The following is a 21,961-nucleotide window of genomic DNA, read 5'->3' as shown; positions in this document are numbered from 1 at the left end:
GGAATAGCTTAATTCAATCATACGTAAAAACTGACACATGTAGTTCCACACTGCATTTTATTTATAATGTTATTTAATTTATTTTTAAAGACTTTTGTTTTTAATTTATGTATATGAGCACTTTACTTGCATGTATGCCTGTGACCCATGTGCGTGCAATTCCTGCGGAGGCCAGAAGAAGGTGTCAGATACCCTGGAACTGGAATTGGAGACAGTTGGGAGTTGCCATTTCGGTGCTGAGAACTGAACCTGGGTCTTCTGGAAGAGCAGCCCGTGCTCTTAACTGCTGAGCCATCCCTCCAGCCCCATGATATTATTTTTATATATGTTTTCATTAACAGATTTTGTACCTGTAGTTTCATTTTGAACATTTTCATTTTACTCTTTATATAGTAGTTATAAGTGATACATATATTACCCTTAGAGTATCCTAAATTTGACTTTATAATATCCCTTGGAGAGTTTTACCTTCTCTAGTCACGCTGTGGCCAAACCAACACAGCGATTCAATTTGGGACACTGAACCTTGACTCTCTACTAAATCAAGCATTTTTCTTTGTAAAAATTAACCTGACTCTGATATTTTTCTAGTAACAAAACATGGATTACTAAATGCTCACAAATATTTACTATGAGAGCTTTTCAGAGAATGCTGCCTAGTGAGTGCCCCCCAAATGGAAACTAATATGCCTCCTCTACCACTGCCTCTCCTGTGATGTCAGATGACTCTAAGGCCTCCCAGTGCCACTTAGTGAGGAAGGTCAGAGGCCACCGACCGCATGGAGCAAGGGAAGGCAACTCTCTAGGGGCTTACAAGTCTCTTCCTTGCTAAGGGAAGTAGGCCAGGTCCCTTGAGTGACTTCTGAAATTCCTTGCATTGGTCTTTCTGTCCTGTATATTCCAGGCTAGTGACAAAATGCTTGGGGAGGGTAGGGAGGAGGAGAGGAATCAAGAGGGAAGGAGGAGGAGGAAGAGAGGAGAAGGAGAAAGAGAAAGAGAAAGGGAAAGAGCTAGCTTATGGCTTAAGGAATCACTCACTGATGTCACTAGATTGTACAAATGCAACAGCAGAGAGATGGCTTTGATTTTAAGAAAAAAAAACACTGTTTTAGAAATTCATTTCAGAGAGCAGTTTTCCTAATATCATGAAGTAGCTGCAGTTCTGCTAAGAGCTAGCATGCAAACACCCAAAGGCTGAAAGAGAATGCAACCCATAGGAAGGGCAGAATAAACTCACAAGCTAAGGCTCTTTCCATTTTGCTACAGGTTAGTCTATTTAAGAAGAATACACATTCAACAGCGAAAAGCTAGGAAACCATACAATGCACAAACATAGGAAAGCCCGTCCATCTATAAGCCAAACAAAAGGACTGTTAAAAGGACTGCTGGTATGCCTCCTCTTGCTTATTTCCCTCCCTGCATCTTTGTATGGCTGTATTGTGGGTGCTTGCTATACCCTGCTTTTCAGTATAACTGGGTGTTTAGTGATTTACTGATATATGTACAATATCTGTACATATTTATGGGGTAGACTGCGAAATCATATTGTATACAGTGTGTAATAATTAAACCTAGGTAATTAGAATTCCATCTGTATTAGCATTCTAGTACTGCAATGCGTACTCGAGAGAATGAACTTGCAAAGAGGGAAGTTTTGTTTCTTCTCCTCAGGTCCGTTACTGGTCGGTTCTGTTGCTCCGAGGCTGTGATGCAGCCCATCAAGGCCTGAAGGAGTGCTTTGGCAAACATCGCATTGTGGCCAGAATACAAACTGAGGAATGGGCAGTCGAACCCCCTTCCCTCAATGATCTAATGACCTCTTAATGAGCCTTGTCTCCTAAAGACTCTACCAATGGGCCCTCCATGGAGATTGCATCTTTGGGAGAACATTTAACATCCAAAATTCCATACCACCTCTGAGATGTGTGTAATGCCTTCGTGTTGGGACTCTCTTTTAGCTCTTTATAAAATATAGAGTAAGTCACTCTCTGCTGCAGCTATAGAATACTAGACTCTTGTATACCTCTATTATCTAAAGATACACGTGTGTTCGTGAGAGAAAATGTTTAAAGGGGAATATGGAAAAATTAAAACCTAATAGCACATTTAAATTGCCCCAAATAAAGTGCATTAAATTATGAAGATGCCTTGTCTCGAGATACCTTCTTATCATGGAGCAAGTCCCATATTCAAATAGGTCTATGCGTACAAAGTGAAGTGAAAAAGATGTTTCCTGTAATCCTTTCCACATTATCCCTTCATAACTTCTATTGCTATTTGATTGGACGTATTTGCCAGAAAAACATCATAGTCATACACCAACACACACATATACCTTAATTTATAAAAAAAAAAAAAACTATAAAAAGTAAGACTTTATCCACTAGTTTACACATTGTTCTTTTCATTAAATACGGTTGTGACATAGTCCCATATCAGCTAATCGTCCATTCAGATGACTCTATAGTATTCCATTTTGTTTGTAATATAGTTTTCACTTAACTAGTTTACAAAGATGAATATCTATTTTTTAACTAGAGAAATATTGTAATGAGAATTTATCATTGTTGTACAAGTGAAATACACACACACACACACACACACACACACACACACACACACACTTCTGCAAAGACAGCCATGGGTAAATTCATTACTATGGTATGACACGTTAAAGGAACAATTTCATTTTTAAAATTGTAAAATTAGAAATAAGTTAGCACTTTCCACATGGTTTCCTCTGATCTTGATTGGGTTTCTTTTGTTTGTTTTAAACAGGGTCTCCACATGTAGCCTTGGCTGGTCTTAGTTGGGGTTCCTATTGCTGTGATGAAACGCCGTGACTGAAGCAGCTTGAGGAGGAAAGGATTTATTCCGCTTATGCTTCCACATCACAGTGAATCAGCAAAGGAAGTCAGGACAGGATCTCAAGTAAAGCAGGAACCTGGAGCCAGGAACTGATGCAGAGCCATGGAGAGGTGCTGCTTACTGGCTTGCTCCCCATGGCTTGTTCAGCCTGTTTTCTTATAGAATCTTGGACCTCCAGCCCAGGAGGTACCACCCACAATGGGCTGGGCCTTCCCCACATCAATCATTATTTAGGAAAATACCCTACAGCTGGATCTTATGGAGGTTTTTTTCTCAGTTGAGGTTCTCTTCTCTCAGATAACTCTAGCTTGTGTCAAGTTGACATAAAATTAGCCAGCACAGCTGGTCCCAAACTTGCTGTGTAGCCCAGACTGGCTTTGAACTTGCAATCCTCCTGCCTTGGCCACTCAGGTGCTGAGACTCTAGGCCTGTGCCTTCATGGCCAGCTTGTTTGGCCTTACTTACTTAATGGTATATATTATGTGCTTGAAAACCGCAAGAGTAAGAATCCCAGATAACAAAGTAGAAGTTATATTCACCTTTCTGATATAGCCTCCAAAATCATCATCCATTCTTAACCAAAATATCTGCCCAGACCCAAGAGGAGATACAGACCCCTACCTTTCAGTGGGGGAGCCTAAAGTCATAAAGAATAGGAATCTCTGTTCCAGCTGGTTTTGGAAAACAAAATCTGTGTACTTAAAATGTTTGAATAAGTGTATAACTTTGGAGTTGATGGCTTCACTGTTCTGTGCCTTTGAAAATACAGTTACTGAAAATGGTTACTGTGGCCAGTGAGATGGCTCAGTGGGTAGAGGCACTTAGCACTAAACGAGGAGCCTTGAGTTTGATTCCAGGAACCTACATGATAGAAAGAGAGAACCACAAGTTGTCCTCTGATTTCCCATCTGCTTACTGTGGCACTCACACATCCCCATTCTTGCCCCCACCAAATAAATATACATTCAAAATTAATAAAATTCAAATGACTACCTCATTTCTTGTTTGATTTACATGCTTTTTAACCCAGTAACATTGAACAGATATCATCTTTATTAATCCCTCAAGCTTCTTTACCTGGTCTCTGGCCACTTATAAATTTTTCTGTTGGGGACCTTTTGGGGAGGGGAAAAAATGATGCCTTTTGTCGATCGTCAGTGTGGTTCTGGCCCTGCTCTTCCTCTGACTTTCTGGGAGGCTCTGACACACTGAAATGTATAATTTGTCTACAGTCGTGTTATCAGTATTTTCCTTTATGCCTTGGGACTCACAAATTGATGCAATAGATCACCTTGTTCCAATGTCATTTTTCATATTCCTTGATTTATTTTCTGGAGTTTGGTCATTTGACCTTCTAACCCACTTCGTGTGTTTTATGTGTCTTATAATATTGAACAAACCTCACATTCCCCCTAGTCAATATATAATGATGTTTGTGTGTTGATGGATTGTAGCTGCTAATATTTTTCAAAAGATTAACATTTTCCCCAATAGAGATTGCTCCCAAAGAACTCATCTTTGTGACTGTATCTAATTCAACCAAGATTTTTTTTTTTAATTTTATTTCTGCTTACTTCCTTCATTTTTAGAACTTCTCCTCTGGTTTATGCTATTCTAAATAATTTCTTACTACACCAAGCTCTTTGATGAGAGCTCTCAGCTGTGATCTGTGTTGTGTGCATGTGATTCGGAATATTTTCTTTATTATAGAGACGCTGTGCTACTAATCACTCTGTATGTGCTCCTGTATCAGCACTCTGCCCTGCGGCGCCTCCTTCTCCCCTCCCTCCCTTTAGAAAAGGCCCAGGGTGGTTTTTCTCACTTCCCAGAGCTCCCTCTTCTGTTGCTTTGCGGAAGTGCAGGGCAACGTGGCCATTTCTCTCAGTTGCCCACCCCACAGACCTTCTTTTCCTGGTCTCTTGTTTCTCCACTGCTCAAATTGGATCCCACTTTGAGCAGTTTTTCCAGGTGTGAGGCCCTCTCCCAAAGGGAAGCTATGGCTTGTTGAAATGGAGTTTCTCCTGCATCACACTATTGTAAGCCCCCTTGGAGCTCACTGAGGGGCTCTCCCACCAGTCCACTGTTTCAGCGGGCAGGAGCCGTGCCCTCCCAAATGAGCTGCTCCTCTGCCTGGCTTTTCCATGGACACCTTGGCTGTTTGAGACTTCTTTTGTGTTCAGGGCTGTCTGCTTTCCTTTGTTCTCTCCTGGGTATTTATTTCTCTTTCCATCGCTTCAGCAATTAGTGAAACTTTACAAAGTTTTAGAAATCCTTACAGTTTATATCTATTTTAACCTAATGTATAGTATATACAATCGGCGGGGACTTAAATAAAATGCATATTAGAAGCTGTTAGAACAATAAGAGTGACAAAGGAAAACTGAAAGGGAGAACTGAAAGTGGGAAATCCCTCTGAAGCAGAGGACCATCCCTTATAAAAAGCCCAGGCCATGAAGGAAGAACATTCCCATTCACAGCCTTTGGTAGCCTTTGCCTCATCTTGCAGGTAGCAGCCAGCACCAGCCCAGCTTCCATCATGACCAACAGGTGGATCCTCCAAGCTGCATTCCTGCTGGGGTTTCTCCCCACAGCCCTCTCCATCAACTACAAGTGGCTTGAGCTCAGACAAAGCAGTTCAGCGTGTCAGGAGCTCCTGAAGCAGCTGGATCGACAGCTCTGCCTCAACTACAGAATGGACTTCAAGATCCCCATGGAGGTGATGCACCCGGGGCAGATGAAGAAGAAAGACACTGCCTTCATCATCCAAGAGATGCTCCAGAATATCTTTGAGGTCTTCAGAAGCAATTCTTCCAGCACTGGGTGGAATGAGACCATCATCAAGAGCTTCTTGGGTAAACTTCATGAGCAGATGGACCTTCTGAAGAAAATTCTAAAGGAAATGCCGGAGAATGAAAGTTTGACTCACTTTGCAACAATTCCACGCTTGAAGAGCTATTACTGGAAGGTGCAAAGGTACCTTCAAGACAAGGGATACAGCAGCTGTGCCTGGATGGTGGTTCGAGCAGAAATCCTCAGGAACTTTCCCATCATTAAAAGACTTACTAACGTCTACCAGAACTGAAGACCTGTCAGCTGATGCCTCTGAGACTGGACCATGGTTGCAGGCAACCTTTAAGCACCAGCGCTTGCTCTGTGACTGGTAGTGAATGGACTGCATTTGAAAGGTCAAAGAAAGACTTTGAAATTTTATTAATTTATAACTTATATTATTTTCTACTCTTTATTTAAATTTTTAACCTAAGAAAATAAAATATTTATGATAAAAAGTCAATATGGCAATTTAATTTCTACTGATTTATATAGCCACCTATGTTAATAATTGCTGGACACCCTTTACAAAGTGTTCTTTGTAAAGCACTCCTAAAAAGTGGTGTAGTTTCTGGCTCTTGCCTTTGAGGAATTCAAAATCAAAGGAATCCACATGCGTTACACAAGGTAAGAGATAATGGGGGACCTAAAGCTTCTAGGGAAATGACTGTGGCATCACCTGCTGTGGGTTTGAAAAAGGAAGTGGCAGGCAGGTGGTTCTGGAGCCAGAACCTGGAGTGCCCGATGCTTCTACTCTATTCTTGGGGCTCTGTGCTTAATATAAAATTAGAACCTGGCTGGGCATTGGGGTAGCCAAAGGAACATGTCAGCTGTTGTATTTACCCAAAAACGTTTGCTATCAGAGGAATATCTGCTCCAGCAGATTTATAAAATGTGTATGGGCCTCCAAGCCTATGACTGAGAAGCCCCAAGCACCCCCTGGCATCTATTAAGTGCCTTTACTTTGCTCCTCGTGATTTCTCAGGAAAGTGAAGATATCTATTTCCAGGGAAAGATATCAAAGAGAGAGAAGAACCTTCTGTACCCTAAAAACCTGAATAATCTTGTCCTCCATTTACCTTTAAGAATTATCTGGTGATGGGATGGCCAAATACCCTAGTAGTCGTGCCAGAAACCCCATCCAAGGACTGAGGAATCTGGATACAGAGATCCATGGCTAGGCCCCGGGTGGAGCTCCAGGAGTCTAATTAGCAAGAAAGAGGAGGGTTTATATGAGCGAGAATTGTTGAAACCAAGGTTAAATAAAGCACAGGGACAAATAGCCAAACGAATGGAAACACATGAACTATGAACCAAAGGCTGAGGGGCCCCCAACTGGATCAGGCCCTCTGAATAGGTGAGACAGTTGATTGGCTTGATCTATTTGGGAGGCATCTAGGTAGTGGGACCAGGTCCTGTGCTCATTGCATTGCATGAGTTGGCTGTTTGAAACCTGGGGCTTATGCAGGGATGCTTGGCTCAGTCTGGGAGGAGGGGACTGGACCTGCCTGGAGGTCCTGAGTCTACCAGGTCGATCTCAGTCCTCGGGGGAGGCTTTGCCCTGGAGGAGGTGGGAATGGGGGATGGGCTGTGGGGAAGGGGAGGGGGGCAGGAGGGGGGAGAACAAGGGCATCCGTGGCTGATATGTAGAACTGAATGGTATTGTAAAATAAAATAAAAGGGAAAAAATTATGCATACCAAGATTAAAAACAGACCATAAGAAAAGTGTTTTTAAAAAGTATATAAAAAAAGAATTATCTGCTCCTGGCCCCTCAACTCTGTTCACACAGAATCCTGCATTTGTCCTTCTGGCTTCACTTTGCTCTGCAACTCTAAAGTGGCATACTCTCCTAGCCAAATCCAAGATGAATGGATCAAATCAAGTCTGGTCTCTAAGTGGGAAGCAAGAAAGTATAAGAGAGAGGGGCATTCAGGGGAGATGGAGGACACCAATTTCTCCAACTGTTCTGAGAAAAGTCAAGCTTTTAAGGAACCCCTCTGATACCTGGCCAGCATGTGTCAGTTGGCTAGGGTTTTGCCCCTGTTCCCAACCCTTTGGAACTTGGGTTTTTATGACTCTTCTTACCACGTGCAGCAGCTACATCTTGAGAGACCCTGATGAAATGGGCACTGTGCAGAGCACCTATGGGCACAATTGATTTGACCCCTCTTGCATATGCCTCTTGGGTAGAAATAATTCTGTTACTTCATGTTCCAGGGCAGGCAGAAAACTAAGTTTCAAAAAGGTCTAGTAACTGCTCCAAGTTCTTATTGCTAACAAGTGGAGGCTTTTCCGGAGGCAATGCAACGTGAAGAATCGTGGGAGTTATTACTGATAGTATTACAAAACTCTGAGAGCTTCATCTAAAAGAGTGAGCTTTCAAGAGAAGAACGTTGTCAGGGGACAAGCTACTACTGTGTTGACAGAACAGGGCTTCTTGCCTCAAAAGGGCGAAACCAAGAAGGGTCATTTCAGCAGGCCTGCACCCATGGGCCCCAAACAGTGAAGTGCCCTGAAAATACAGTTTTTACTTCTTGCAATATCCCACCCCAGCCCTCCCAGAAGCTCTTCTTCAACAAGGCTCCCTTCTGCCTGGGAGTCAAGTACAAGCTCAGCATATAGAAATGCACAGGCAAAGCCGTGTCTAGAACAGGGGGAGAACGACACAAACGACTCAGCCAGGGGTGAACTTGCTGTCTTCCCTGGGCCATGCAGATAAACCAGGGAAGAGCTGCGTCATTGAAAATACAGTCCTGCCTGAGCTTACTAGCTATCCAGAATGCCTAGAGTATGTCCAGGACCAGTGGAGAATGAGTGAAAATCCTCAAAAGAACCCTAACCTAAAGGGTGGCTTCTGCATATGCTAAGCAGGCAACTGTGCATGGAAGCTATGGGAAAGTATTATCATTTTAGCTGTCACCAGAACACCCACGAGGATAATGCTCTAGGGAAACACCTACAGAGACTTAATATAGAGGAGCAAATCTAGACGTTTTGAGTGTAGCAACACAAAGACAGGAAAGCATCTGTGTGGTGGTTTTAGTGTTCTCAGAACACTCGTGTCTGTATGAATGGGACTTCAACTCCTCAGTGCAGCTGTGCTAACAGGTAAGATGTGGCGTTTGACTCCTAAGGTGCGGAGCACCCATGTGTGAATTAATGTGTTTCTTGAAGGCATGGGTCAGGTATAGTGGAAGTTCAGAACCATTTTCCATGTGCACACCTCTCTTCTCTTCTGCTTGCCATTGTGAGACTCAAGTCTGAGATGTGGCTGCCTGATCTTAAGCTGCCCAGCCTCCAGGACTTGGGGCCAAAAGAAACCTCTATTATTTACAAATTACTCACTCTTGGGTATTATGTGACAGAAACGTAGAACGGTTTAAGATAACATCTTTGGGGTATTAATTTGTTCTGAGAAGAGAGACAGAGGAAATAACCCCACAAATTGCCTAAGCACGTGATACTCCCTGAAGAAAGTCAGACGACTTCCTGATGGAGACTAACCAGACTCTTCAGAACAGGCGCTTGAAACAGAAGTCTCACTCGAAACTTGACGTTGTGTACACTGATGTCAGGACCTTCTCTGTCATCCCCTCCAGTCCTCCAATTCAAACTGGGCATGGCGGGCCAGCCACAGTGACATTGTGAGACCCTGACTCAAAACAAAACTACTCAAAACCCCATGTGTGCAGAATTTCAGGATATGAACCACAGAAAGTGTCCAGGGACACGTGTCACACAGTATGGAGAGAAGAGCAGAGTGGGGTGACCAGACAGAAGGCTGAGCAGTGACAGAGTTCCAGTTCTCCCTTTGCCTTCTGCTACCTCAGGCCTCCAAGTAAAGCATGAAGACATGGTTTCCACAGATGTGGCTTAGCAGGGCAGCCTTCTCAAGCTCAAAAGTAAGTGCAGGGATCTTCAGAAGCAATAGGCTACATGTAAATATAGAAGTGTTGCCTAGACACATGGGCAGTGTAGACATGTAGACACAGAGACACCTAAGCACATGTTTGTATTGTCTTTTCTGTAGCTAATATAAAAATTGATATTTAGATGTTGAAGTGGCATTAAGCCTTTCCAGGCACCCAGATGACAGCTGATTGTGGATTTATTCACAAAATGTTTTAAGAAAACGAGGAATGTGCCATAGAGTGAGAGAAAATATTTGCCAATGACCTATCTGATAAAAGATTGCATCCACATATATTTTTAAATACTCTGAAAATTCAATAGTTAGGAAACAGGCCAACAAAATGGCTAATGTATGTAAGTGGTGCCTCCATCAAATAAGATGCGTGAAAATCCAGTAAGTACATAGTGATGGTGAAGGCATGCTTGGAGACTTGGGGTGGGCAGGCTAGAAAAGCATGGGAAGTGGCCAGTTCCACCAGGAGGGCCTGCTGTGGTCACTTCTCTCCTGAGGACAGCACACCTCATCCTGGCTTCATCTGTGGGTGAAGCCAGGGAGATCTGCCCGGGAGAGATGGCAAGGTCCTAACTATTTTGGACTTCTGTCTTTTCTCACTCATGGTAAGAAATGGCAAGGTAGCTAGCAGTTGCGAGTTAGTCAAAGCTACACCCTCGCCCTTCAAAGACATTTTCTCTACATTGCAACATTCTCTGTTACAGCTCATTGACCTACAAAACAAACTCTTTCCTGAATCCTTTCCTTCTCCAGGTTGTTTTGAAAACATTGGTTTAACTGTCTTAAATCCTCTAGAATTAGCAGTTGTAAGCAAACATCAGCGCTGGACTAGAGGTACCATACAGCTTTCTCCTAATTAATAGGATCGAGTTAATTAAGTCACTAATTGATTTGATGAAGAGTACTCCAGAATCTGGTTCCCACCAAACAGCTCTCTCCATTCAGCACATTCTGCTTCAGTTACTCCGTTTGAAATCCCTGCTGTTTCACAAATCCCTGTATGAGTGCTCTGAGAATGCCCCCAAACACAGTTTAAATCATGTTCCCCTGTGACTAACTAGTTTCAAACAAATGCAGTCCACTCCAAAATGAAAAGACAGAACAGACTCATATAGATGATAAACGCCTCTTGAAACTCAATGATTCAGAGCTGTTACAGAGAAACCCCTGTCTCAAAAAAACAAAAAAACAAAACCAAGAACTCAGTGGTAAGAAAGCATTGTGACCCACTAAAAGATGAGCAAACTTTGGAACCAGTGCTTCGCCAAGAGACGCTTTGTAAGTAGAACAAGAGGCTGCCATGGTTTGATCAGGCTCAGTTCACTCAGCCTAACCCATAATACACTGCTACAGACTATAACAGCCAGGGTGGAAAGAAGAATCAAACATTGACAAGAATATGCAGTACCTGCCACTCTGATTCACTGTCCCCCAAATAAGAACCACAAGCTGCTTTGGAAAGCCATTTTCAAGTTTCTTAAAAAAAAGGTACAATATACCAAACATCTGACTCAACAAGTCTACTCCCAAATAAATATTGTATCTATACAGAGACTTGTACATAAATATTCTAGGAGTTTTATAGTTGTCTGAAGCTAAGAATGGATAGACCACATATTACAAATGGACGAATAAATAGATCCATACAATGAATTTTTATTTTATTTTGCCTGCTAAATAGGAAAAATAAAATAAAAACATGAATCATCAATAGGTGTAGCTGCAATAATGAATCTCTAATCACGTTGAATATAAAAAGGTGGTTCAGCTAGTGGGTTGACCACGCCACAGGGATGGCCCCATGCCCAAGAGTGTGTGTACAGCATAAACTGAACATAGTGGGTTTAAAAAAAAAAAGGACATGGAATTGGGTGGCAGGGCAGTAGGATCTGGGAGGAGTTAGAGGGGTGAATGCGATCAAAATACATTATATGGAATTTGAAAAGATAGACTATGATTTTTTTAAAGGGAAGGTGGTCCAAAAGGAGTCAACTCTGTACCACGCTATTTGTACAAAATTCTGGAAAGAAAAACTAACCTACGTGACATAAAGAGGGTGGCAGACAGATCTTCTTATGTAATCTGCCTCACGCACTTGGAGGAATCCTTGCCCATAAGGAAAGCACGGGAGGCTCAGTGAGGTCCGGCAGGCTGCACAGGCTGGCAGGAAGCAGAGGCAGAGTTGGAACCAGAAATCACATGCTGCTGCTGTCTACTACCGAGTCAACTGTTACTTTTATTCAACTACAGAGCATTAATGTCACAGTTGAGGAGATAGGGTAGGAAGTCTACTGCCCTGTGGCTCACACTGCCGTATTACAGCCCCTGGCTTTGGGCCAAGAGTTGCACGAACCTCTAGGGGCCTGTTGGGGCTCATCACAGAAAGGGCTGTTTCTACCCGTTCAGAAGGAACCTCTGGTTAGAGAGAATAACCAGAAAGTCCCACCTCATGCTGCCCCTTCCCAGACTCAGATAGCATCTACCCTGAAGGTCCTGGGCCGAGTCCGCGCTGAGTCATCACGGCCCTGGCTGACTGCATTTCCTTCTTTCAGCCCCTCCAGTTTTCTCCTGCACAAGCATGAAAGCCCTGCGTGCAGTTTCCTTTCTACGTCTGACCCACGCTGCTTTCGTTATCTCATAGGAATGTTAAAAGATGAAAACGGGCTGCGTTGCCCTGTAGAGAGACCCAGCACATTTCTTTTCCCCTTCACTTTTCAACTGATGAGCTCATTTCATGTTTTGTAGGAAAATCCAGAGGTAAAACAATTTTCAAAGCAGAAAATAGCCTACTAATCTAAATGCATGGATTAGAAACTATGACTTTAAAGGTTCAAATATCAAAAAAAAAAAAAAAGTGGATATACTGTGTGGCAAAAGCCCAGAGTATATGGTAACACAAACCTGAGAGCGAGTGTGAGCTTAGCCACTTGCTAACTGGATCATATTGGATACATTATGTAAGCTGGAAGTGATACTCCCCAAGTTCTCCAGGCGTGCTGTGAGAGGTCAGTCGGCTGTCTGACTTGGTCCAGCACAGAGCTGATAGAAGATGCCTAATGTTTAACCTCAAAGCAAATAAAGATTATGGAATTTCTTAACACTAGTTAGGTGTGCTCCCCGGAACATTCTTCCTGAAATCAAGCCCCGAGTAATCAGGTTGCTGATGAATAACTGTTGTTACTATGGAATCTACACGAATGTCACTTTACCAAAGTTGTAGGTGTCAGGAAAGTATTTGTATATTGAATATCTGTAACGACAAACATGCATAATGCATTCCTAAAATTCCAATCTTGATATGCAGCTACTTAAAAAGCAAGGCTGATTATTTCAAGTGTCTGAAATGTCAAGAAAAAACGTAGATAAAGGATGGGTTCAGATGGGAGGAGGAGCATGAGCAACAAGGAGAAGCAGTCCTCACTGATCTCTGGTAATGTGTCTGAATTGGGTTTGGCACTTTCCATGCGGTCCTAGAAATCTGTTTCTGCCCATCAGCATCAAGGCCAGCACCTCATCCTGTGAGAGTCAGGTGGACGCCTAACTCTGGGAGTGGACGTTTTCCTGGGCTGGACCCCTGACAATATTGGCGTCTCATGCCCACAAACACTAATAAAGAATAGACATGTGTCCCCAAATAGGACATAGTAGTGATAGGACAAAGTCATCTTACTAGGGTGGTGAAGGCGTTGTGTGCCCAGCATTGAGTCTAATGACAAGGTAGGCACACCGAGCTTGCAGCCTGTGCTTGGTTGGCTGGCCTCTAGGTGGTGCCCTTCCTTCTATAGTGGCCCTGATTAAAAAAGGCCAGCCCAAAGGGCAGCAGAGGGAAAGACACATACCCGAAAATACTGTTTCACTGTGTCTGAAGCAGATGAACCTCGCGGCATGTTTACATTATCTGAGTCTGAAATTAGTAAAGGGGGTGTAAGTAATCTAGAAACCTATGTACCTAGGCAATGACCCATCTTTAAGCATAACCGAAATGTTTTTCCTTCACCCTAAGTTCTATGTTCTCCATAGGCCTACCTTTCAAAGTACAGAGAAGGGTTCACTCATGCCTGCCTCGGCCATTCCTTGCCCCTCTTCCGTGAGCTGAGGCTTGTGCACTAACCAAAGTTAGAGGCAACCTTTGGCCCTCTCCAACAGAATGTTTTAATCAGGGTTCAGTGGAATCCCTAAAGGAAGATAACTAGGGCTCCCTTGTTAACTGTCCTCTCATTTCTATTCCTACAATACATAGTGGAAGCACATAGCTTTGTCATCCAGTGAAATTCAACTAGTGTTTCCTTAGTTCAGTGGTGCCAAATGCTGTCTCAGCCCTGAGCTCACACAGCCAAGCGGATACAGACACTCTGCTAAAGAAGCCTCTTTCCACAAGGAAACAAATGTGTAGATCTGAAGTTTATAACTTGATAAATGTCATTCTAACAATGAACAATTTCCTGCAGAAACCCAGCTGAGAGCCTGACCCCATCTCTCTGATAAGATCCGAAGAGACTTTATAAAGGTAAGATTTGAACTTGGACTTGAAACCATACTAACATTTTAAAATGAAATGAAAGGAGCAAAGAACACTATAGTCTATTCAGGAAATGTCATGAAGTACATTGCTACAAGAAAGCAGGGCCTGGGTAAGAGTGGGAGCTTGACAATTTAAGCTGGGGTGCACGCCGAGGGACTAGCCAGCTGGGTTTTTAAGTGGCATGGTCATACCTTCCTGTGGACAGGAACCTCTGGTCACAGCTGGAGGAGATAGATGGAAGAAGGGTGAGACTGGGAAATGGAGAGGATGCTGAGAGTCTGGGTTAGAGATTTGGTGGCCTGAAGCAGGACTGAGGGTGAGTTTGTGGGCATGTTATCACTGGATCAGGTCTCTGTAAGTCTCTCAGCCTTCATCTGAGCTTTGCTTTACACACACACACACACACACACACACACACACACACACACACACACACAGTGTTTCTACTTAATATGGCCAATGTTTGAAGGGATTGAAAGCACAGTTTTTGATCAGATCAGAAGCAACAGTTGATGCTACTAATGAACAAGTTCAATGTTCCCAGAACCTTCAAGAAGGTCCTCTCCAGCAGAGACCTTCCAGAACTTTCTAACCATAAGAAGTCACTTGCGGAGGTTAACATAGATTAACATCTTTCCTGTAAATGTGAAGTTTAGACCATCACAGAACATTGCTTCAATTGTATTTAAATTGTTTTCCAAGCAACTGCCATGGAGGATATTGTCAAACATTCAACTGACTACATAGGATGTATACTCTTCATGCCTAACAGGACCATGACAGTCCTGCCTAATGTCCCATCTCATACATGCATACATCCAATGCTGGTGAAATCTGGGGATGGTGAAGCCGATTTCTAGAGCTACTGTAACAAAGTGCTGCAAGTTGAATAGCATAGAAAAGCAGAAATGTCCTGCCTCACAGTCTTAGGAGAATACCCAAGAGCAGGTGTTAGAAGGATTGGCTCTCTCAGAGGCTGTGAAGATCTTTAATACCTCTCTTCTAACTCTCTCTCTCTGCTTCCTTCATGATTCTCCCTGTGTGTATGTGCCCCCAATCTCTCCCTTTATACAAGGGCAGTAGTCATCTTGACTCACTCTCCTTCAGCATGACTAATCCTAAGTTACCTTTGACGACCCTATTTCCACAGGTCGAAGTTGTGAAGTATTGAGGACTCAAGCTTTAAGATATGGGTGATGAGCAGATAATTCAACCAGTGGCACAGGAGGAGATGAGGTACCGCCGTCTTCTCTCCTAGGCCTCACTTTGTGTGTCCACTCTTCTGTTTGGTTTTGCCATGAGAGTCTCCTCCAATCACCTCAGCTTCCTCCATCTGCAGCAGCAGAAAGCTGGAGCTCAGACAACATCAACCCTCCTGAAAATGCTGCAATGAAACCATTTAGGCTTCATTTTGAAAAACAAACAACTTGAGTACCGTAGAAATCTTCAAAGGATGCTAAAAACCATCTCCTCTGTTATGTTTGCTGTAAACTTTATAAATAGCTTAAAACTCAAGAAGAGATTTGATGAGCTGGCTTGGGACCAACTGGTCTCTGTTGGGCATGTGTGAATCTTGGCACCCATTGAGGAAAGACAGGCCACAGGAGGGAGGGGCTGAGCCATTAGCTTCTCCCTTGCAGGATGCAACATGATCTTCATTAAACTCTGACATAGCTTTGAGTCCCATAGCTTAATATTGGCTCTAAACCACAACCTTAAAATAATAAATGTGGTCTACTTGAGGGATTCATTTTCTTTCTATTTATCTAAATTCATTTTTTATTTTTTGTAGCCAAATTGAATTTACTAAACCCAAAGAGCTCAAGCTTTCTGAGCCATCTTATAGTGGTTTCTCTGATTGAAAGGTTTCATTTTTTCTTTCTTCCAAATTGCTTCATCTTAAACCTTTAGTTTCACCCCAAGTTCCTGTTGGCTTGGGAAGTATATGGAAGAGAGGGCAGTGGACAGTCACATATTGTACCTGCTACTTGTGCAGATTGTTCCAAAACAGTGCCTGGCATGTAATAGATGCTCAATAAATGGTAGCACCCCCTTCATCTCTTTGGAAAATTATTATCAATTATTCTCTTGATGGAATACAGGGCTGTCTATCACAAAATACCACACCTCTCTGCCAAAGTAGAATTTTTACAAAATCCAGGCTAGCCCAGTTAGCCTATTCTGTGTAGTTCAGAACAGCAGTGTGATAATTCCATTATTTAGGCAATAAAATACTGTGTCCATGGGTATCACAAATATATTTACCCAATGAGAAAATGACCTACTCCCATCTTTGGACTCCATGTTCAATGAACTCACCATTTCTTCTCACTCCACAGATGTTGCTGCCCAAACAGCCTCCTGCTGGGAAGCTCAGTAAGGTTCCGGGCCCCACCTTGGACTTCCAGTCTGACCTCACTCCCTATTCCCTGGAAATACAGCCATGTGAAAACCCACATGTATGTGCACACACACAGTGACACAGAAACTCTCCCATCTTTAGAAGTTTCATCATAGGGGTCGTTACCAGCCTTGTTCATTCTCCTCTTTTATATTCCTTCTCTGGTCTGAACTTAGGAAAAGAAAACCACAGATAATCCTTAGACTAAGTACTTATGAATTGCAGAGCCAAAGGCCTTCTAAAGGCTTAGAATAAGGATAGTGGACTGTTGAGCTCTGGTAACTATAGCACCTTACTCACCAGAGACATCTTCACCAAGTCTAAAGCCTCTCACGATGTCCCCTCTCTCTTCTCTCTCTCTCCTCTTCTTTAATTTCATCCCTCATTTTTTTATTTGATCAGGGATAATCCAAAAAGAAAGTAATAGCGGAAGGACTTAGAGAAGGCTCACAGTTCTAATTGGTTGTCCTGAATGAATTGGGAAGAGGCCACCTCTGTGTGGCACGTTTGCCTGATGGCATACTACCTTCCTATTAAACGATCACTCACCCAGTTGTACACAAAATGGATTTTGCCTCCAGCGAGTGGGCCATCAGTGATCTCACTCACAACAAAGCCAAAATAGAAGGCAATCTCTTTCATAAATGTCCCCCAAGTCATTCACATGGGAATAAGGTTCTCAGATGATGTGTAACAATTCTCGGCCAGGTGCACATCACCCCTTGGCCACATGACTAACCCAGGACTACACCTCTGAGTCACAGTGTCCTTTAAATCACAGCTGTCAGCACGGTCTTGAAACATCAGGAAATAGACAAGCCGCAGTTCACATTAGAGATCTGTACACTATAAATCTGGTGTTTTCTTTAAGTGTTGGGTAAAGACAAGTTTCAGATTTATGCCAACGTTTGATTGCTCCAGCCAGTCATTGTCTAGTAACGCTAGTCCGTGAGGGGAGACTGCGTTTTGAATATACTCACCATGTGTAGCAGAGAATCCCTTCCCTCTCCATGTTTCTATGTACCTATCATTCTATACATGTGTACTGCACAGTTTCCAGCCTTCAGAACATGGGAGGCGTGAGCGTGTCCTCAGGGAGCCTTGACTTAGGGGTGAAAATGAGCAGTAAGAGGTCAAGGTAAGTGCAGTCACAGAGGTATAAGAGAGCTGCCAAAGCATAGACAATGGAGCCAAACCCTCCCCAACACCCATGACTGCAATCTGCTGACTGGTAGAATAGACACATAACCTCAGTGGCCAGCCTGATTTGAGCATGATAACTGGGCTTCTCTTCCTCAGCTTGACTGGGCCTTCCTTATTCCCATTCAGTAGCCCATGTGCCCTACATAGACAGGTGGGGATTTCAGGAGCTACCTTCAGGATCTTTCAGCTAAAAACAATGGAAACTCAGCTTCAACCTGGTATGTGAACATGGGATTTGTTGCAAGAGTGGAATTTCCTGCATCTTCAGAGTGATTGTTACAGGAAGTGTGCCCGAGAGCTAGAGGGATCTGGGCTGGTAACAGACTTCCACAGCAGATGGGCAAAAATACTTTGAGGGCATCTGTGTAGCTGACAGCACATCTCTCTAAACTCAGTCATCCACACTCCCAGGCTGTGTCGTGAATACAGTGGGTGATTGTGAATGACACTTAAAAACTTCAGCACTGGAAGTCCAGGTTTGTAGTAGTGTGGGGCTTCGATGGCTGATAAAGATAATTGGATGTTCACACACACAAACAGTGGAGGAGGTCACAGTGAAGAACTTACTTTTATTCTAATGTCTAGTCTGTCTAGTTCCGGAGGAACAGGGAGGTCCTGCCGTGGTTACTACGTGATTACCAGTCTAACTAAGCTCTTCAGGAGGAAGAGCTAGACAGCTCTAGACAGCTGGCTTACTAATACTATCAGTTTACAATAGTAAAAAAAAAAAAAAAAAAAAAATGCCAGATGGGCCCAAGAGAACTGACCAGATTTTCTGATTATCTCTGTGTGCCTTGGAAGTAAAACTGGCTTTTTGGAGCAACTGAGCTACACAACAGGAAGGGAATACCCCCAGAGAAAAGGGCACTACAGGACAGGAGACATTTGGGACTCAGCATGGCCAATAATCTCTCTCTTATTTAGTGTGTGTGTGTGTGTGTGTGTGTGTGTGTGTGTGTGTGTGTGTGTGTGATCTACATGTGTGTACTCACATATGCATGCAGATGCCCACAGAGGCCAGAAGAAAGAATTAGATCACAAGGAGCTGGATTTACAGGCAGTTCCTTGTAATCTGTGTGATGCAGGTACTGGGAACTGAACTTAGATCCTCTGATGGAGCAGTAAGCACTCTTAATGTCTAAACTCTTTTTCCAGTGCCCATAAAGATATTTTAAACAAACATTAATTATTCAAAATTCAGAAAGTCACATGAACTGACAAAAGCTGGAACTATGATGGTCTTAGACTTAGTGAGAACCCCCTAAGTCTGTGATTGTCGCCAGCATGTACTGGAAAATGCAACCCATTCAGCTGTTCACAGGTTCTGGATCTCCAGAATCCTGCTTTCCTCAAAGTATCTCTCCATTCATTAACTTAAGGTTCAAATTCAGCTGTTAAAATTTCAAATTTTATCTCAAAGTTTTGAAGATCAGTTTTGTTCCAGCAAGCAAATATTATACATGTGACTAAGCAATGCCTATTCATTCGTCTTCCTCTGAGGACAGGATGTGATGATCCTCATGGGGATGTCCACGAAGGCCCAGAAAGGACAGACAACACAGGGGTCAGAGCCAGCGTGGGGAAAGGGGAGACACAGAGTAGAGGGTTCAAGACTAAGCTGCAAGCATTCCATGATCTCTCCACGGCTGAGCGGAGAACCAGGACACACATTTCTTCTGAAGACACTTCCTTCCTTAACGTCCTTGATTATTTTTCTTTCAGTCTCTGAAATAAGAACTAGAGAGCCCATCACAAATTTATATTAGAGGAAATCTTTAGAAAACTGTAGGGCACTATTTGTGCCATGAAACACCAACTGTTAGCCTTGAGAAATATAAAACAGTCACTGATCCCTGCCTTAAAAAAATAGTGGATGTCCAACATTAGTGGGAGAAACAGGCATTGAACACACAATGATATAGGGTCCAGGTTGTACGATTTGAGATGCTCAAATGCTTAGCGAATGATATGAGTGTGGAAAGCAATAGCAGGTCAAAACTGTTTATTCCTTTCAATTTGGCCAGCCTCTTCTGTAATTTTCTGCTAAGGAAATTGTTGAGGAAATTTTGAAAAGGTATTACTGGTGTCTAGTATAATTTATCATGGGATAAAATATAACTTCAAGTTCTAGGAGATCAACTGAGTTTTGTTAAGGTTTCAACTTGGAACATTTTACACCCATTAGAAACAGTGAAGCTGGGAGATGGTACAGCCAGTAAGCACTTGCTACTGAGGACCTGGATTTGGATCCCTGGCACCCACATCAAGTCTGGGTGTAGAGTTGCATGCCTGTAAACACAGAACTGAAGGGGTTCTACTGGCCAGTCTGCCTACCCAACTCATTAAGCTCCAGCTTCAGGGAGAGACCTTGTCTCAAAAAATAAGGTGTGTGAAAAACAACTTTTTAAAACATAAACAACAAAAATAAGCTGGAAATAGAGTGATACCCAGTGTCAACCCTGGTTGCTGAACATGCAACCCAAGCATGAACAATAACACACCTTAACACCCCCCCACACACACACTACACACATACATCATACACACACACATCATAAATACATACATCATACACACAATCACTATATCTCCTGTATGTTCTTGGAAATTACTCCATAGCCAAGACACTAAGTGCCAATGATACATTTGCAAATAATATGCATACTGTAAACCTAGTTTACCTAGTTCATAAGAAAATATCTATAAATATGAATTGAATAAAGCTTAGAAATTTTAAACCCAAATGGCAAAATTGTAAAGAAATTGTTTCTGAGATTTAGAATTCAATTGTTTTTTTTATATATTTTCTGAATGATTAACACATTCAGTAGCACATGATGATTTTTATAATCGTTTAATAATACTAAAGCAATTCCAGTCTTAAGACTGAGATCCACTGACTCTAATCTTAGTTCTGAGTCATCAGTCCTGGTGCCTGGTGGTCCGTTTACGACTCCATGTCCCTGAGAACATGAAAATGAGCTCTACTTCATATAAGTTTTGATTTAATTTCTGAGAATCACATAATGGTAGTATTTCATACTTCAATGAAGTCTTAAAACATAATTACCCGCTCATAAACCTTTATCATTATTGGGGAACTGACTACATTGGGACTCAGGAGGTTTCAGTACTTTTCACTTTTCAGTGCTAACTTGTGTGGGTAAATTGCTCTCCAAGACTCCACAGGGACTCATGTGGGTTTTGCAAAGGCTCCATTGTACATGAATTTAACATCTCTTACTCCAAAATTTAATATCTTATCTGGTTCCTTTCTCTCTTTAAGATTATAATTGGATATAAAAGGCTTTTCAGTTGTTTTGTATAGACCTCCAACAGAATTTCTGGCTTTAAGAAAAGAGAAAAGTATGTTTTGAGTCTTCTCTCAAACACTAATAAATCATATGACCTTGAACAAATGCCTTCACTTTTCTGAAGCTCATCTTCCTCCTTTAAAGAAGGATAATAAAATGGTCGACCTTTTTCAATTAACCAAATGAGCTATTACACTTAAGTCTCTTGGTACAAAGGAATATTTGACAAAGGTGAGTTCCAAGAACCATTGGTTCCAGCAGTTACTTACCTCAGCTCAAACAGTAAGCCCTGGGAAGAGATAAGTATAAGATTGAAACCAAGAAAACCAAAGTTTTGTTAAATACCAAGAGAGACATGTTGCTGATAAGTGAGAATTAGTGGAATGATGAGCAAAACAGATGGTTCAACACCATCACGTTTCTTGGGTACAGGAAAGGACTTCTTAATATACAAAACTGGAGTCATCTTTTCTTCTCATTGGAAAGAACAACTTACTTTAAAAAGGTTAGCCGTGATCACACTGTGTAGTAATCTAATGGACAGAGTTTTTCTTTTCATAATAATAGATAAGCAGTGAATTAATGTATTTACTTTGGTAGACTGTCCAGTTCCATTCAAAAGTTTTTTCTCAATAAATTGCATGTAAATAATTTAAATACTCAGAGGCTTATTCAAAGATTGCCTGTGATTTGAGATACACACAGTTTTTTAAACAGTACTTGAAAGTGCTCTTGTAATTTAACCTCCAAATTCTGAATTCAAATGGAAAGTAGGGGATTTACCAAATACGAGACGAAGACTGGTGTTTTCATGTTCTTTCCTTCTGGCAGGAACCCTTGTTTCAATTGAAAACATTCCCTGACCATTTCAGAAACCCAGAGGGCAATTATGAGCTA

At 42.3% G+C, this 21,961-nt stretch overlaps 1 protein-coding gene across 1 annotated transcript; it reads left to right on the top strand.

Moving 5' to 3' along the window:
- The first annotated feature begins 5,360 nt into the window (after window positions 1-5,360).
- On the top strand, window positions 5,361-5,950 carry Ifnb1 (interferon beta 1). The gene has a single exon (XM_028859756.2). The coding sequence runs from the start codon at window positions 5,405-5,407 to the stop codon at window positions 5,948-5,950; it is 546 nt and encodes a 181-aa protein (XP_028715589.1). The 5' UTR covers window positions 5,361-5,404.
- The last annotated feature ends 16,011 nt before the right edge of the window (window positions 5,951-21,961 follow it).

This window comes from Peromyscus leucopus, chromosome 2 (assembly GCF_004664715.2).
Source record: "Peromyscus leucopus breed LL Stock chromosome 2, UCI_PerLeu_2.1, whole genome shotgun sequence".
Classification (NCBI taxonomy): Eukaryota; Metazoa; Chordata; class Mammalia; order Rodentia; family Cricetidae; genus Peromyscus; species Peromyscus leucopus.
The sequence above is the reverse complement of the archived record's forward strand: the minus strand, read 5'-3'. Positions and strand labels throughout refer to the sequence as shown.

Bases quoted from the DNA above. Each gene is read 5' to 3' on its own strand.
- Ifnb1 (XM_028859756.2), top strand. From the start codon at position 5,405: ATGACCAACAGGTGGATCCTCCAAGCTGCATTCCTGCTGGGGTTTCTC.